The 12,161-nt window shown below is 47.4% G+C and overlaps 2 protein-coding genes across 6 annotated transcripts in view; both read right to left on the bottom strand.

Moving 5' to 3' along the window:
- Positions 1-2,327: 2,327 nt before the first annotated feature.
- On the bottom strand, positions 2,328-9,670 carry ZDHHC23 (zDHHC palmitoyltransferase 23). 2 transcript variants are annotated; one of them, XM_088052107.1, is made up of 5 exons: positions 9,542-9,670; positions 8,643-9,338; positions 7,763-7,930; positions 6,799-6,957; positions 2,328-6,713 (listed from the first exon to the last, which is right to left on the bottom strand). In XM_088052107.1, the coding sequence occupies exons 1-5, from the start codon at positions 9,646-9,648 to the stop codon at positions 6,641-6,643; spliced, it is 1,203 nt and encodes a 400-aa protein (XP_087908233.1). In that variant the 5' UTR covers positions 9,649-9,670; the 3' UTR covers positions 2,328-6,640. The 2 variants fall into 2 exon arrangements, with proteins under 2 accessions (XP_087908233.1, XP_005523972.2); XM_005523915.2 differs by having other exon boundaries at positions 2,328-6,957.
- Positions 9,671-10,671: 1,001 nt separating this feature from the next.
- GRAMD1C (GRAM domain containing 1C) overlaps positions 10,672-12,161 on the bottom strand; it is a 51,425-nt gene continuing 49,935 nt past the window's right edge. For all 4 annotated transcript variants that reach the window (XR_015771968.1, XM_088051923.1, XM_005523916.3 and 1 more), the window contains one exon: positions 10,672-10,892. Coding sequence is in view for 3 of the 4 variants with exons in the window: in XM_088051923.1 (XP_087908049.1) it covers positions 10,815-10,892 (78 nt within the window). In the remaining variant the exon portion in view is untranslated. The remainder of the gene's footprint in view (positions 10,893-12,161) is intronic.

Raw genomic sequence — 12,161 nt, forward strand, 5'->3', positions numbered from 1 at the left:
TAGTGACCTGGAGGACAAAAGGCAGGGGTGAAGGCATTTCCATCTGGAGAGAAAGCAGCATTGCAGCCAGCCAGAGACAGGACATGCAGCTGTAAGGGGAGGAACAGGAGTTTGTAGCAGTAGAGTGGATGTGCCCACATGCAGCCTGGAACTGACCCTACTAACAGGCTGGCTATATATTTATATTTTAAATTTAGATCTTGCACAGCTAAGAAGATACCCCAAACCACTGGCTACTCAGGGCTGCATCCAGTTTACTTAATTGCAGATTCTTTCCCCAGTAATGCACATTTTGTCCTCAAAGCCCACAGCTCCCACTCAGTGCCCACTCACCATCCATGAAAATATTTCACTATTATGAAAATAATGCTGCTTATGTGGAGCTTAGTTGCCTCCAAAGAACTTGAAGTACAGTCAACACTTTGGAAACTGTCCTTTTCCTCCAATACTCTCACCTCCCAGGGTTTCCTTCTATTCCTCATAGCTTTGAAAGGACCTTCTGACAAGATGCTCTTTGGTTGGACAGTTGCAGCAGCAAGAAGCCAAAAGAAGATCCAGGAGCTGTGCTTTGATAGCCCTGGCCTACTGCCAGTACAAGCATGGAGCTGAAGCCTCAGCTAGATCCAGCTGAGGGATAGAGGGAAGATGTTCAAGGGACCAGGCAAATTCACACTGAACATGATCTAAATCAAAAGGCAGATGAGAAACCCTTTGACTTCCCTATTGATCCACACTTGTCTGAAACAACTCATACCTTCTTGGCAGAAGCAAGGCCGTGCCAAATGATGCACAGGATACCCCTAAAATCCCTGGCACAATGTTGGCGTTTTGCAAATTGAGGCTCCCACAGGAAGGTGACGTGAGAGAGCTTGTCAGACCAAGGAAACAGCTTCAGCCTGCAGCTGTGCCACAGCATTCCTCCTGCTCCAACACTTGGCTAGATGCAGATGTCAGTGCCTTAATGCTGGTCATCAGCCCACACTCACAGCTCAGGCACACTCCTGCCTGTCAGCTCCTTGCTTTTCTTAGCAAGAGAGGGAGGTGGCTGCACAGCCAGGCTTTCGTTCTCCTGCACAGGGGTGGGGGGAGGACTTTTACTGCAGTACAACAGCAAATACAGAACTTTGAAGTGATTGCAAACTCCCCATCCTCTACCAATACTCCTACCCTACAGAATTCTTACACAGTTTCTCAAAAACATTAACCACAAGAATTTCATCTTCTCATTAAATTTGTACACCAGTCACTTCCAAGTCCCCCAGGCCCTGCACAAACTGGATCTGAAAGAGTGTCTGAAATATTAAACAATTTCCTCTGTTCCCCCTAGGCAGGGAGGGACAATAGTTTAGCCTGGGAGGGGAGTCCATGGACCACTGCAGTGTAATGCACATCTTTGCAGACCTGTTGTCCATTATGGGCACCTACCCCAGCAGTGCACCCTGGCCTTCCCAGTACAGGAGTTGCCTCTGCAGGGCCAGCAAAAGCCACAGCAGGGGAAAAAATAAAAGCTAGGGAGAGACAATTTCTTGCGCCCCCATCAACAGCGCTGGAGTTAACAGAGCTGGTCATGTTTGGGTGTCCAAGTCTGACACCCTTCTGCAAACACCGGTCTCATCCAACTAAAACCCTCCTGGAAGGTCCTTGTTGTCAGCAGTGCAAAGTTATCTTCAAACAGAAACAGCTGAACAGCAGACGGAAGTACTACTCAGGCAAACCAAAGCAGAGCTCTGGAACAATCAAAGGCACCTGTGATTCTACTTATTAAAAGTTATCTTGCCTTTCAGCAGCTGCCCCAAGATACCAACAGAATTAAAGGCTACACCTCTTCCCACTATCTACAAGGAGAATGTCCATATAATTTCCAAATATGGCTTAGAAAAGGGTTTAAAGCAAAAGATTGTTCCTTTTTGGGGTTCTGGGTGTACTATGTGGGCAGATGTCAGTGGGAAACGAAGACACAGGATAAAAATGCCAGGAGCCTGCTCAGTATTGCTCATAGGATGAAAGATCCCTATTCAAATTCCTACCATGAGGGAATACCCTAGTTTCCAGGATGCTGAGATCTGCCAGGAGATATCTCTCTCATCTCAGTACCAACAAACTCAAAGGTCAACTTTTGCAGAACTGGAAGAACATTTGTTTCCCTACTTTTCCTTAGCCTGTTGCTCCTTTATTCCCAAGTCCAGCTCAGAGCTGAATAGCCATGAGATACTGGCAGCTTTTGGTCATTCAGCTTGCCTGTGTGTGTTGGCATAAATCAACAGGCCACTCCACAGATCATTTCCATTAATTTATTTTGATTCATTTGATACCCATTTAAAAACACTGAATACGCTGCAAAATGGACACAAGCATACACACATCAGTCTCTTCAAAAAAGCTCACAAGTGTTTCACAAAGTTTCTTCCTAAAGCTCAGGTTTAAAAAAAAAACAAAAACCAAACTTTCCACTTTCTTCCAGAGCCCATCACTCTTCACATTATCATTAGAGAAACTCCATAAAGACAAGATCTTGGAATGGAATTCCCACATTTCAGAAAGAACCTCACTTGTCTGTAGACAGATTTTTTTTACTGCACAAACATCCCAGTAGTGGCAAAAAAAAAAAAAAAATATCCTAGGTAACTGTAGATTTTTTTCACTGAAAGGAATACAGGAAAATACATCCATAATCACACACGCTTCCTGCCCTAATGAGGCAATATACATTCATATAGGAGGAAAAAACCAAGCACATTATTAAGACATTAGGCAGTGAGGCAGTATCCATTTTATCTTCAGAAGAAATTTTACAGCAAATGGTTTCATTAAGACACTTGAAAGCAACCTACTTGGAAGGGAAAAAAAGCACCATCATAGCATGAAGGCTGAAATGTGATTAGGAGTCACAAGCAGCACCAGCTCAGGCTCACCAGTGACTCTTGTCATTTGAGGACGAGTTAAATGGAGAAACAGTCAATGTGGGGACCTGTGACTCGCCTACAAAAAAGCACAATGCAGGAAGACACAGTTAAAGAGTGCCAAGCCACCACTTACAGGGTGTAACTAATGGTGCACTGTTCCTACTACAGACACCAAACAGTGGGATGATGGCATTTGGACACAATTGGTGTAACACTACAATACCAGAACCCTGGCTGCCTAAGAGCTGCCTGGTCTGCAGAAGTCCACACTATTTGTGAAACAACAAAATGTCTCTTGAAAGGTCATGGATAAAGCAAGATGAACTGACTTCCAAAGTCTGGGTGGAAAAATATCAAGGCTGGCTATTACCAAAATCCTATCCTGCTCTTGATTGACTTTAAGTCCTCTCTTCACACACAGAGAAACTTTGAAGAGCCAGCAGGGTACTGTTTCCTGCACTGCCAGGAAGGCAGCTTTACAGGTGAGACACTGGTCCTTGCCTGGAGTCCACACACAACCCACAAGTCCCCTGTCACATGCAGGCTGCTCCCACTGCTCCAACCCCCAGGCAGCGTGGATCTAGACAGCTACTAACACAGGGAGCCCAAGGACTGACTCTGTATGCCGAGATTTTAACATTTTTCTACCAGCACGGCAAGTAACAAGCTCAGCAGGAAATTACTCAGAAAATAAACTCTTCCTGAGCACACCAAATCACAACAGTTTGCCCTTGCAATAACTGCACAGGGAGCATTACCCTCCAAGGGTTTCCTGCTATTTCTCAAGGATGTTAAAAGGAGAGATCCCAAGTATGCATCTGAAAGGATTTAAACTCTTCTGCCCATTTAGATGCCTTTTAAATATCCTATTACTTTATGCTTCTCATCTCCCAGCACATTCACAAAGCAAATCCTGTCAGGAAGAAGAGGTAAACCAATGCCATGCTGTTAAAGGAACAGTCACCATTACTATGCAGATTACAGCCACCTGAATTTCCTGTTCACTGAGGAACCAACACTGCATTTTCCTGCTAGAGAAAAACCCCATCCTTGCAACCCTTTAGTGCCCTGAATGATTTCAGTTCCCCCTGGAGCCAGTGCAAAAAATGAGATTTACTTTAGCACTGCCCCCACTCTACTGGAGCATGTTTGACCAAGGTATGGAATGGTTATGGTAGCCTCATGTCCTCTGTTCCTAATCTGCACTCCAAATCCCACACTGCCTGGGAGAACAGCCCAGAGGGAATCTCGGTGCAAGCAGTTCAGGTTAAGCCTCCCAGTCACTAAGAGCTCACTGAGAGACAAGGGACACAGCTACAGTGACAGGCTGCAAAGGTGCAACCAATCTCTGCCTGTGGGAGCAAGCAAACACCACAGGGTCAGCACTGCTAGGGAAGTGTCCTGTGATCTGCTCTGCTTTCTCCCAGCTAGGAGTAGCGGGACTCTGAGAAATCACTTATCTCAAACCTGCAAAAGCTCCCAGAGCTTGTTCAGCCCGTGGGGGTTGATTGATTGATTCCTGTGCATGCAGCACACAGGGACAGAGAAATTGGCTGTCTCCACTGCAGGGGTTCATTTAGCCCAGGAGGTACTTCTGCCTCAATCTTCCTCAGTGCCAGCAGGATAAGATCTAAGATCCTGCCAGACCACAGCATCCTTATCTCCAGGGCTGCCAAGCTCAACATCATCTCAAGCAGGCATCACAAAATACGTATGTGCCATGGAAACGTTTACAGACAACTCCAGTGGAAGCAACGTGGTCTCAATTTGAACTCCTAGAATCAGGCTTCAAGCTCCAAACAGAAGGTCATAAAGGAACACTTTGCACAGTCCAGCTGGGTACCTTTTTAGTCACATTAGGGTCAAGAAAGTGGTCAGAAACTCCTACTGTGCTTGGTTAGAGGTAGGAAGCAAAAGAGCTGCCCCTTTACCTTCTTATAAAGAACTGCTCATGGGATTAAAAGGGTAATAGGAAATAAGGGAAATTCAGTAACTGTACAGCCACATTCCAAATGTAGCTGTTCCTCAATTATCTGCTGGTTATAAAAAGGGCCACTTGAGGAAACCAAACAGTGCAAAGAGGGACACAGTCTCTACCTTAAACTGGGACATGTCATGAGGAGCACTCACAAAAATATAGCAAGGATCCCAAGAGACAGTCTCGACCCTGCTTTCTTTTGGCATCATGCACCATCCATCCATTCTTCAAAGCTATGCACAGCAGCACAGTGAATGTGCATCACTTCCCCAATACCCCAGAGCTGTCTGCCATGCCTGTACACTCAGGTGCAGGCATGACCCATGCACCCTGCATGCATCTGAAAATACCATAGCTAGGACAAAGCTCTTATCTCTGTTTTTACACCTTAGACCCAGCCTGTAATTCTTGTATCATGGTCCCCAGCTCTTCCAGACACACCTTTCCTATTACTGCAGGGCCAACAGCAAACATAAAGGGTTTAAAACAAAAAGCAACAAAGAATCCCACCCACAACATCCAGAAACCAGTGTGACCAAAACCTTGTTATTCTGGCTGAAACTCAAGTCCAGGCCATTATACAGTTGCAGGCTGTAAATAGAAATGGAAAAAATGGCACTCTTGAAGAGCACATTTTAACAGGTTCATTCACCTGCCAGTACAAGTCGTCTGTCCCAAAAATAAACACCTCCAATACATCTTCTACCTCTCCTTATGTAACTTAGGGTTGATCTGTTCCTTGGCTTCTTGACTTGAGAAAACAGATCTACAGACAGGCAGCTCCACAGTAATCAGGCTGAGAGGACACAAGATCACTGTTTTAACAGTAACACAACCAAGATGCTACCTACCAAACATGCTGCTGGCAGAATTGCCTACTCTCCCTTCTCCCACAAACAGAGGATGAATGCTCCTTCCATAAAGCTACGGCAATATCAGACAGACAGCACTCCTGTTTTGCCCTCAGAGTTCACTGTTACGTGTTGCTTCAAAATTACCTTACTTGGTGTATTTACCTGCTGTCACATGTCACAACCCATAATCAGAGCAGAAATAACTTGAGGGAGATGAGCAAAGCCTTCAAACCAATACAGACAATACAAATGAATTGTTATTTTCTTTCCACTCATTTAGACAGACAGGGATGGAATAACAATTTTAGGGATCAAGAGGGGAAGGGATCTTACAAAGTCCTACAGGAATGTAGCTCACAAAGGCACTTAATAGAAGCATGTACACAGCTGGATGGAATCAGAGATAGTAAAAATAAATAAATGCACCAAAGAGGAGAGCGCTGCCCAGTGACTGCCTAGACAGTCTCTTTTAGCCAAAGAGCCTGGTTTCTGCAGAGGTCCATCTGTTACCTGGATCCAAAGTTTACTCTTCTGACATCTCCAAAATGCCACACATAGGTACAAACCCAGGGATTCCTTAACCTTTGCAGGAATCAGTGCACTCTCTGAAGCCCAGCAGCAGGTTCCTTCTGATGCCAGTATTCACATCTAAGGGAAACTGAAATTCTCGAAACCTTGTGCTCCTCTTGCTGTTTCCCACGATGGAAAAAGGCAGCAGGCTCCTCCTCTCCCCATCTGCACATATGGCTTACTGCTTTCTGCATCCTATTGCTGGCTGACAGCACATGAAGAACCATTCCACCGGGGAAAACATCTGGTGTTGTCAGTGAGGGGATAGCCCACACATTGACCACGAGGAAAGATTGTCTGAGGAAGGAGTCCTGGTGGGAGGGGCTGCTCCCCTGCTAAACAAAGTCTGTGAGCCATGACACACCACCTGCAGAAAGAGGGGCGTCACACGATGTCCTCAGCAGAGCGCTGTGGAGGAGAAGACCCCAGGCTCAGGAAGTGGCCCCAGTTGCACAGGAGTCCCCTGTTATACTGGCCAGTGTCTATCACTAACCCGCCCAGCAGCCTGCGCCCGGTGTTGTCCCGCAGAGCCAGCCGAGCTTCCCTTTCAGTCACGTTGTAGCTGATGTTCAACAGCTGGATGAGGAGGATGTATCCCATGCCAGCTGTTACAATGGCACAGTACCATACACAGGTGAACGACAGAGCAGAGCTGGCAGCAGGGAAAAAGATGGGAAGGAAGCCATTTAGTACTGGAGCAGCTGCTTTAAAGTGACTTTCCCTGGTAATCACTATCCTTTCAAATCCCTGTCTACATCTGCCACAGTGATCTCACTTGGCTGCTTTCATCAGATAATCCTTAAAGGTTTTCTCAAAATTAAAGCTTCAGGGCTTACTTAATGAGAGCTTTTACTGCTACCAGAGCTACTCTTGCACATTGCTGTCACACAACCTAGCTCTTTACTCTTCCAGTTGTAATGGTGCTTGGGCCTTAATTAAGGCCCGTAGGATGCTCTCACTCTACAGATCATGAGATGGACTAGAGGAAGGGTCACTTGTGTACTGGCAGTACTCTGCCCATCTGTGGTACTGCTTGTCTCTGAACATGAGTCCATCAGCTCCCACCACCTTCCCTGCCAGACAGCACACATTCTAGGCAGATAACTTGAAGGACAATCACTAGATAAACAGTGAGGGATGAGAGGGAGACAGAGCATGTGGATTCCAGGCTGTCAGACCATCACCTGCATTGGGGGCATACATATTTAAAAGTACATCTACACATAACACAATAAATACTTCAAATACTAGCTCCTTCAACCTTTTCCAAATAGATTGCGAGTGCTCTCCAAGTCTCAGGCTGCCCACCTTGGCAAAAGCAGAGACACATCTTTGCTTTCCAGAGTCTTTTAGGGAGCACTTTGTGTTTGGGTCTGACAGCCAGAACAAGGAACAGGAACTAAACTGCCTGAGCAAGCCTGCTCCCACCCCAGCTCTCTCCCAGACAGATGTCTCACCTGTAGTCAGAATAGGCCCCAGGGCAGTAGAGCAATGCCACAAATGGAGTTCGGCCTCTACAGATGGTGTGCAGGGTCAAAGTAATCCCATACACAGCAGTGAGCATGAAGAAGGAGAGTGCAAGGATGAAAGCTTGATGGTTCTGCTCCCCTACACAGCTGTTAATCCTCCAAAAGGAAAGAAGAGATTACTTTGCTTAAAAAAGGAAAAGAAGCCATCTTCTATTTCTTCTCCCTCCCCCAGCTGTCAGCGAACCTGATTTCCAAGGTGCTTCCAGTCAATACAGACTAAGAACTATGAAAAATGTTGAAAGAAGCTTTATAACGTTATATAGAGAAGTTGCAAACACAAGACAGTAGACCTGTAGGGTAACAGTAGCAGGCTATTTGCTTCAAATTTTTAGCAAGGGTAGTATTCTTTGCTGAGACACATTATACCCTACTGCCCCTTGGTTCCAGCACTACATGCACACCCAAAAGGCAGTTTTGGGTTCCCATACCCCAGGAGAGCAGTAATGCGACTTAACTGCAGGATTGTTAATGCTCCACAGACCAAATCCAAAGATAAAAAAAACAAATCCAAGAAAACCCACACCAGAAACAACCCCAAACTGATGAAAAACAGTACAGAAATAAAGGCAATTCTGAAGTGTGCTGTAGAAGCTTTCAGCTATCAGGTCAACCCACTTAGAATAAACAGTTATTCTAACTGTTCTTTTAAAGGGTAAATACAAAGCTTTTTGTATTTAAAGAGTTTCATAAGGTCTTGCACATAGCAAAAGTAACTCTGTTTGCCAGGGACTGTAAAAAAAGAAGTTTACTTTAAAAAGGAACGAAGTCAGAGAGAGAATACAGGTAGCCTCAGCAGTGCAAAACCTACCAGACACAGTGATGGTCCAGCCTCCTCACACACCTGCCACAAAGCCGGCAGTGCCCTGCTCGGGCTGGCCTGACCAGCTGGCATTTAGTGCACCAGTCCTTTTTCACACCTTCTGGCTGCTCAGCTGACATCCTGCAATAACCTTTAGCCTCCCCATTCACAGCGCGACTACGGGCAGCACCTGAGATGCCATGGAGCCCGCTGGAGCTCCTTCTAACACTCTTGTTGGGCAAACCCTGGTGCGATGGCTTCTCGTTGCCTGCTGGGATGGGAAGGTAGCCAGGGTCCTTCTTGGCTCGAGACAGGGCTGCAAGCATAAGAATTAACCCGCACGTGAGAGCGACCACTTGGGAATACTCCACGTGGCCCCGGGGAACCACCTCCCGGAGAAACACATAGTACATATATCCCAAGGAGAAGAGCCCCAGGCTCAAGAAGAAGAGAGTCCGTTCCTTCCTCCGGTGGGTGAGGTAGTAATACCACAGCACCACGACGGGCAGGGACGTCAGGATGATGAGCCCCAGCAGGAAGTGCAGGGCGGCAACGTGGAGCAGGACGGGCAGCAGGACGAGCGGCGGCACGAGGCTGACATTGATCTTCACGGCCCCCGAGAACCAGGGGACCCGCAGCCGGTCCGCGATGGTGTCGGCGATCCTCTCCAGCGCTCCCGGGGGCAGGGATTTGCACGTCAGCCACCTGCGAGCACAGCGCCGGCTGGCACCGGGGCAACCGCGCTCCCTGCCCCTGCCCCATCCCGCTCCCGCCGCCTCCCTTTTCCCTCTCTCCCGACAAGTTTCCCGGGAAGCGAGGCGCGGCTCCCCCGCCCTCAGGGCGGCAGCCCCGCGGGCTCGCCGCCGCCGGGAGGGTGTCCCGCAATCGGGCGGTCGCGGAGCCGGTACCTGTCGCAGCCGTCGTCCAGCTCCTCGCAGTCGCAGCAGCACGCCGCCAGGTGGTTGCGCCGGCCGCGCCGGTCCACGTACTCGCAGCAGCAGAGCGGCTCCTCCATCGCCGCCGCCCGCCCCGTCCCTCCCGCGGGGCCGCCAGCGCCCCCGCCCGGCGGCCCCGCCTCAGGTGCCCCGCGCGCGCCGCCGCCCCCGCCCCGCGGCCCCGCCCCCGCCGCGGCGCCCGCCCGCCATTGGCCGCGCGCGCCCCGAGGTGTGCGGGGGGCGGCGCCCCCGCCCGGACCGTCCACCTGACGGCGGCGCGCGCCAATGGGCACACGGGGGGCGGCGCCGCCGTCACGCGGGGGCACCTGCCTTAAAGGGGCAGCGCAACAGGTGGCGGCCGCGGGCCCCTCAAGGCGACCCTGCAAGCCCCTCCCTGCCCCACACCCTGCGTGTGCACCGCCGCCCGAGCCAGCGCTGCCCTCCGAACACGGCCCAGCCTCCAGGGAGGGGGCCCTGGCGTTTTCTTTCTGCATTCATCTTCTTTCCCTCAACCTGCTCAGAAAACGCTTGAAGCACATGTAAAGGTGCCATCGTCAGTGGGCACACCACGCTGAGGCACTGAAGCACAGCCCTTGATGGAGGGAAAACACCGAGGGCTGAAATTTCTCTGGGAGAGCTGGAAACATATGGCAGAAGGCAGCCTGCCAAAGCTGGCAGTATGCAAGAGCTATCAAACCCTTTCCTGTTAATTAATCTTAGGCATATTCATCCTTAAGATGGTGACTTGTTTCACAAGGTCCCCATGGTTAAAAAAAGCCTATGTGGATCCTGTGGCTGTGAATCCACTAAGGTTCCTTTTTCTCCAAAACACTGATGGTCAGTGGAATGCAATGACACTGGTGGTGATTTTCTACGTTGATGTAAAAAGCTGCAATTTCATAAAAGACAAGCCCAGTTCTCTGCTGAGGGTGTTTTTCCCCATCTGAAATGTTCATGTCTGTTCACCAGCAGTACAACTGCCCTCGCTCACTCACCATGGGATGGATCCAAGAGCTCTGCACTGTTTGGAATTGAGACTCCCCAGGGTAGAAGGCTGGCAGGAGACAACACTGCCAAAGCTATACGGCAATGCAGAACCCGACTTACTTCTTCCACAAACCTTTATTCTGTGCAGCTTTTGAGCTTAACAGTAGAGTCCAGAGGAGACAGTTACAATCCCTACCCCACAAGTCCTCACACACACGTCAGTTCTTCCAATGTCTTGAATGAAAGGCTGATGTGGCTATTAACTCTCAGTCTTGCTGCTCTGTGTCCTGTTCAAGTGGTCAAAGCTTCTTTGGAGCATGGAAAGGGAAATCTTCAGCTGTGAAGATACAATCATCCCCCCCACCAATTACTTAAGTCAGTCTCCTGCATGGCTGAGTGATATCAGGAAAATAAAGTCTCCCTCCTCCTTTTCTTTTAAGGATTTCATGTGATTTCCTCCTCCCTGTTTCCATAAACAGTTGGCTTACTGTGCTCTTCTAACAGCTACACTCTACAGAGTTTATAAATACTAACAGTCCAGGATGATAAAGTCTTAACACCTCACCAGACAACAGCACAGAAGATAAACCACTCCACTCATTTTTAGTCACAGATAATGTTCAGTGCAAATACTCCAAGGAACATGGCAGCACAACATGAATTTTCTTTTAATACCTGGCCCTCCTAGTGCATTTTGGTGCACAAAACGTGTTTAGATTATTGACAACCCTCAGAAAACACAAGGCAGCAAACACTAAGATGTGTCAGGACTTCCAGACAAAAAGTGTTATTCTGGTTGAAAAAGGTGGCTAAATTCTCACTTTTCTTTTTTTTACACTGTGTGTTCAAAAAGCACCTAATGCTTCCGAATTAGGAATTTTTTGGATAGTAAGCAGAGAAAATAAAAAGGGCATGGAAATCAGAAAACTTTGCCTCTAAAGTGAAACTTCCAGCACTCAGGCTTTTTTAAGTTGTGATCAAAGTGGTTAATTAATAGATCAATAGCAGTTGTGCATGCAGTGACACCTCTAAACAAGGAGAATAAAAAATGGCTTCTTTTTCTAACCTCCTTTAGTGCATGGAAGAACAAAGAGCAAATGATGAAGAAAGGTACATGTGGACTCCCCCTTCAGCTTTCCTAAACTAATAATTTATTCCATCACATTTTAAGATTTAATAAATGAAGTTAAAATCTGAACATTCTTGAGTAATAAGTAAAATAAATTTACTGTCCTTCAGTTACTGAGTCAAAATTTCAGTGTAGGGATTGTAAGGATTTAACAGTCATGGACTTCAGGATCAGAGAGACAACAGTATTCAACATTTTTTTTTTTCTTTTTCTTTTTTTTTTTTTTTTTGTGTCTGTAGTATACAAGAGCCTGAAATTTTAAGTTACTGTGAAGGAGGATTATCTTCTATGGAGCCTCTCAGAAACATATGGTCTGCAGAAATTATTTATTTTCACTGGATATTAGGTGCCAGGATAAACCTGAATGAAGAAACCCCATAATAAAATGGGAAACACTTCACAAATCTTAATACGAGTGTTCTTAGAAAAGGGAATCTGTTTTTAAATACTCCAGTCTTTGCTTTGTCATGATTCAGA

This window comes from Pseudopodoces humilis, chromosome 2 (genome assembly GCF_049639895.1).
Source record: "Pseudopodoces humilis isolate 2021_Gansu_Grassland_sample_001 chromosome 2, ASM4963989v1, whole genome shotgun sequence".
Taxonomy (NCBI): domain Eukaryota; kingdom Metazoa; phylum Chordata; class Aves; order Passeriformes; family Paridae; genus Pseudopodoces; species Pseudopodoces humilis.

Bases quoted from the DNA above. Each gene is read 5' to 3' on its own strand.
- ZDHHC23 (XM_005523915.2), bottom strand. From the start codon at position 9,648: ATGGAGGAGCCGCTCTGCTGCTGCGAGTACGTGGACCGGCGCGGCCGG. The intron at 9,339-9,541 runs GTACCGGCTCCG...CTGTGCTCGCAG, and splicing joins CTGGACGACGGCTGCGACAG to GTGGCTGACGTGCAAATCCC. The intron at 6,958-7,762 runs GTGAGACATCTG...CCCTGCTGCCAG, and splicing joins GGGGCCTATTCTGACTACAG to CTCTGCTCTGTCGTTCACCT.